This window comes from Labrus mixtus, unplaced genomic scaffold, assembly GCF_963584025.1.
Source record: "Labrus mixtus unplaced genomic scaffold, fLabMix1.1 SCAFFOLD_101, whole genome shotgun sequence".
Lineage (NCBI taxonomy): Eukaryota > Metazoa > Chordata > Actinopteri > Labriformes > Labridae > Labrus > Labrus mixtus.
This window is the reverse complement of record NW_026870107.1, coordinates 23,950-27,500: the sequence shown is the minus strand read 5'-3', so window position 1 is coordinate 27,500 and position 3,551 is coordinate 23,950. Positions and strand designations below refer to the sequence as shown.

The following is a 3,551-nucleotide window of genomic DNA, read 5'->3' as shown; positions in this document are numbered from 1 at the left end:
TTTTGTTTATTGTGGTTTCTGCCGGTCTCTATGATCCTCTTTGGGTTAGGGGGTCACTTAAGGAATCGAACTGACCTGCTCGTACGTTGACCAGCCGTCGTAAAAGGTCCTGGTCTGCTTGGACCCGTTTCCTTTGCAGGACTGAAGTCGAGCCCTCACCTGGTCCGCAGTCTTCCTGCAGTCCGACATGAGGAGGAGACAACGTGAGACCTGCAGGAGAGATCAGAGGTGAAGAGGGACCCGCAGTGTGCAGGGGGGGCGGGGGGTCCTGGTCCTGGTCTCAATGTCTCAGACCATGAACAGACGAGGACTTCAGACTGATGACATCACACACTCGTCCCCTCGGGCCCCTCGTCCCCTCGGCTCTCGGCCCCTCGTCTCCTCGGCCCCTCGTCCCCTCGTCCCCTCGGCCCCTCGTCCCCTCGGCCCCTCGTCCCCTCTTCCCCTCGACCCCTCGGCCCCTCAACCCCTCAACCCCTCGTCCCCTCTTCCCCTCGTCCCCTCTTCCCCTCGGCCCCTCGTCCCCTCGTCCCCTCGGCCCCTCGTCCCCTCGTCCCCTCGGCCCCTCGTCCCCTCGGCCCCTCGTCCCCTCTTCCCCTCGACCCCTCGGCCCCTCAACCCCTCAACCCCTCGTCCCCTCTTCCCCTCGTCCCCTCGTCCCCTCGTCCCCTCTTCCCCTCGGCCTCTCGTCCCCTCGTCCCCTCGTCCCCTCGTCCCCTCTTCCCCTTGTCCCCTCGTCCCCTGTCCATCACCTCTCTCCTAAACGTCCTTTAAAGTTTTACCTGTAGCGTCTGTGCTCGTTGGTCGACCACTGCTCGGGGAGGCGTGAACAGCTGATCCCAAAGAACACAGAAGAGAGGAGCCGGACTCAGACGAGCGTCGGAGCAGGACTCAGACGAGCGTCGGAGCAGGACTCAGACGAGCAGGACTCAGACGAGCAGGACTCAGACGAGCAGGACTCAAACGAGCAGGACTCAGACGAGCAGGACTCAGACGAGCAGGACTCAGACGAGCGTCGGAGCAGGACTCAGACGAGCAGGACTCAGACGAGCGTCGGAGCAGGACTCAGACGAGCGTCGGAGCAGGACTCAGACGAGCAGGACTCAGACGAGCAGGACTCAGACGAGCGTCGGAGCAGGACTCAGACGAGCAGGACTCAGACGAGCGTCGGAGCAGGACTCAGACGAGCAGGACTCAGACGAGCAGGACTCAGACGAGCAGGACTCAGACGAGCGTCGGAGCAGGACTCAGACGAGCGTCGGAGCAGGACTCAGACGAGCGTCGGAGCAGGACTCAGACGAGCGTCGGAGCAGGACTCAGACGAGCGTCGGAGCAGGACTCAGACGAGCGTTGACTTGCCAGGTAGTGAGGAACACTTTTAAACATTGTGAGATGTGAATCAGTCCCACGGTGCAGGAGAGGGAGGGGAACAGGTTTCAGGAGGGTGTGGGTGTGGGGGTGTGTGTGTGTGTGTGTGTGTGTGTGTGTGTGTGTGTGTGTGTGTGTGTGTGTGTGTGTGTGTGTGTGTGTGTGTGTGTGTGTGTGTGTGTGTGTGTGTGTGTGTGTGTGTGTGTGTGTGTGTGTGTGTGTGTGTGTGTGTGTGTGTGTGTGTGTGTGTGTGTGTGTGTGTGTGTGTGTGTGTGTGTGTGTGTGTGTGTGTGTGTGTGTGTGTGTGTGTGTGTGTGTGGTGACTGAAGCAGGTTTATCAGGGTTTTCTCTCTGAACTGTCTCTACAATGTGACGTGTCAGGTCAACAGGTGTTGCAGCGATGGAAGCGGGCAAGAGAAGTGGTTCAGATAGAAGTGATTGTACCCGACCTAAAAAGCCTCTGCATGTTTCTAATAAGCTCCACGAGCAGAAACGTGCTCAAACTAGGATCAATATTGGAGATGCTTTTGAAAAGGTATGAAATCTATCACTGGCTATGGAACCAGTAACTCTGGCTTCCTTGGGTCAGAGATTAATGTAAATAAGGTAAACCAGTTCTTTGCCAGGTTAGATGAATTTGACTTCTCTTCTGCTCATGAGAACGTCCTCTCAACTCTCGCACAGAGTAGCTCAGCTGTTGTTATTAATAAGGATGAGGTTGGACAACAGTTAAAGTCAGCAGGCCCAGATGGTGTTCATCCTGAAGGTCTGTGCTGACCAGTTGTGTTCAGTCCTTCATTCAATTTTTTATTTGTCTTTGTCTTCTTCAAAAATTCCTTTAACCCTTCAACTTCCACACTAAGAAATCCATTTGCAAAACATGATTTGTTGGTTAAATTGTGTTCCTGCCTCTTCATTAAGCAACATTTCAGGTTATATTTTTCAGATTAACCAATCAGGAAGCAGATATGCAGGTCAACCAGCTGGTCGACTTGCCTGTTTAGGGTTACTTTGGGCATGAATGGATGGATAATCTGTGTTACATACACTATTCAATGAGGTGAATTCCAAAAGATGCCAAAGATAGGTTTCCAGAGTACAGTAAATACAGTAATATGGCGGTGGAAAAAAGGTCAATCGCGTGGTTACAATGCAAGTCAAAGGGTTAATGTGGAAAACGTCCTGCATTGTGCCCATTCCCCAAAAAAATCAAATGTAAGCAGCTGCTTTACTAATCTTAGACCCATAGCCCTCACACATTATGAAATGTTTTGAAAGGTTGTCCTGGGTCACCTGACTGGACAGCTTTCAGCATTTCAAGAGCCCTTGCAGTTTGCTTACAGGAAAGGTGTGGGAGTTGCATTACTTTACATGCTGCACAGCATCTACAGTCACCTGGAACAAACAGCTCGCTCGGATTATCTTCTTTGATATTTCAAGTGAACACCATTCAACCACATGAAATTACACAACACAACTATTTCTTGGGTCTTAGATGACCTCTTGTCTCGACCTCAGTTTGTCATGCTTGATAATAAAACGTCAGACATACTCTTCACTAACACAGGAGCTCCACAGGGCACCGTGTTATCTCATACTGCTGACTGTAGGCGTGGTCAGGCGTCCTGTCACGATACTGCACTTGTGGGTCTACTTACCCAACGCAACGACACGGCCTATAAAAAAGAGATTGACTCTTTTGTCAGCTGGTGTGATGCAAACTTCTTAAAGCTGAATGTTGGAGAAACAAAGGAACTTATGATAGATTTTAGAAGGAAAAAGGACGAGGTCTCCCCAGTCACCATTAAGGGTCAGCAGATCCAGACTGTCCAGTTTTATAAATACCTCGGTGTCTTCCTGGACAGTAAAACTGGAAAAAGAATACTGATGCTGTTTTCAAGAAGGCACAGTCAAGACTTTTCTTCTTAAGGAAGCTGAGATCCTTTGAAATGATCAAGAGTCTTCTTTATGTTTTTTTATCAGGGAGGCTAGTGTCCTCTTTTATGCTGTGCTGGGGGGGGGGGGCAGCATCTGTGTGGATGATAAAAACAGGATCTGATTCAAAAAGCTGGCTCTGTGATTGGCATTAGCCCACACTCACTTGAGATCGCTGTTCATAAGAGAATGAGAATGACGTGTTTTGACCATCAGAAGAAACATCACAGATAACGAGTATATTTTTT

At 51.0% G+C, this 3,551-nt stretch overlaps 1 protein-coding gene across 1 annotated transcript in view; it reads right to left on the bottom strand.

Annotated features, from left to right (window-relative positions):
* LOC132961605 (methyltransferase-like protein 27) overlaps nucleotides 1–899 on the bottom strand; it is a 23,241-nt gene extending 22,342 nt beyond the window's left edge. The window contains exons 1-2 of the mRNA XM_061033339.1: nucleotides 783–899; nucleotides 76–210 (exon numbers count right to left, since the gene is read on the bottom strand). Of these exons, the coding sequence (XP_060889322.1) occupies nucleotides 76–189 (114 nt within the window). The 5' untranslated portion in view covers nucleotides 190–210; nucleotides 783–899. The remainder of the gene's footprint in view (nucleotides 1–75; nucleotides 211–782) is intronic.
* Between the last annotated feature and the right edge of the window lie 2,652 nt (nucleotides 900–3,551).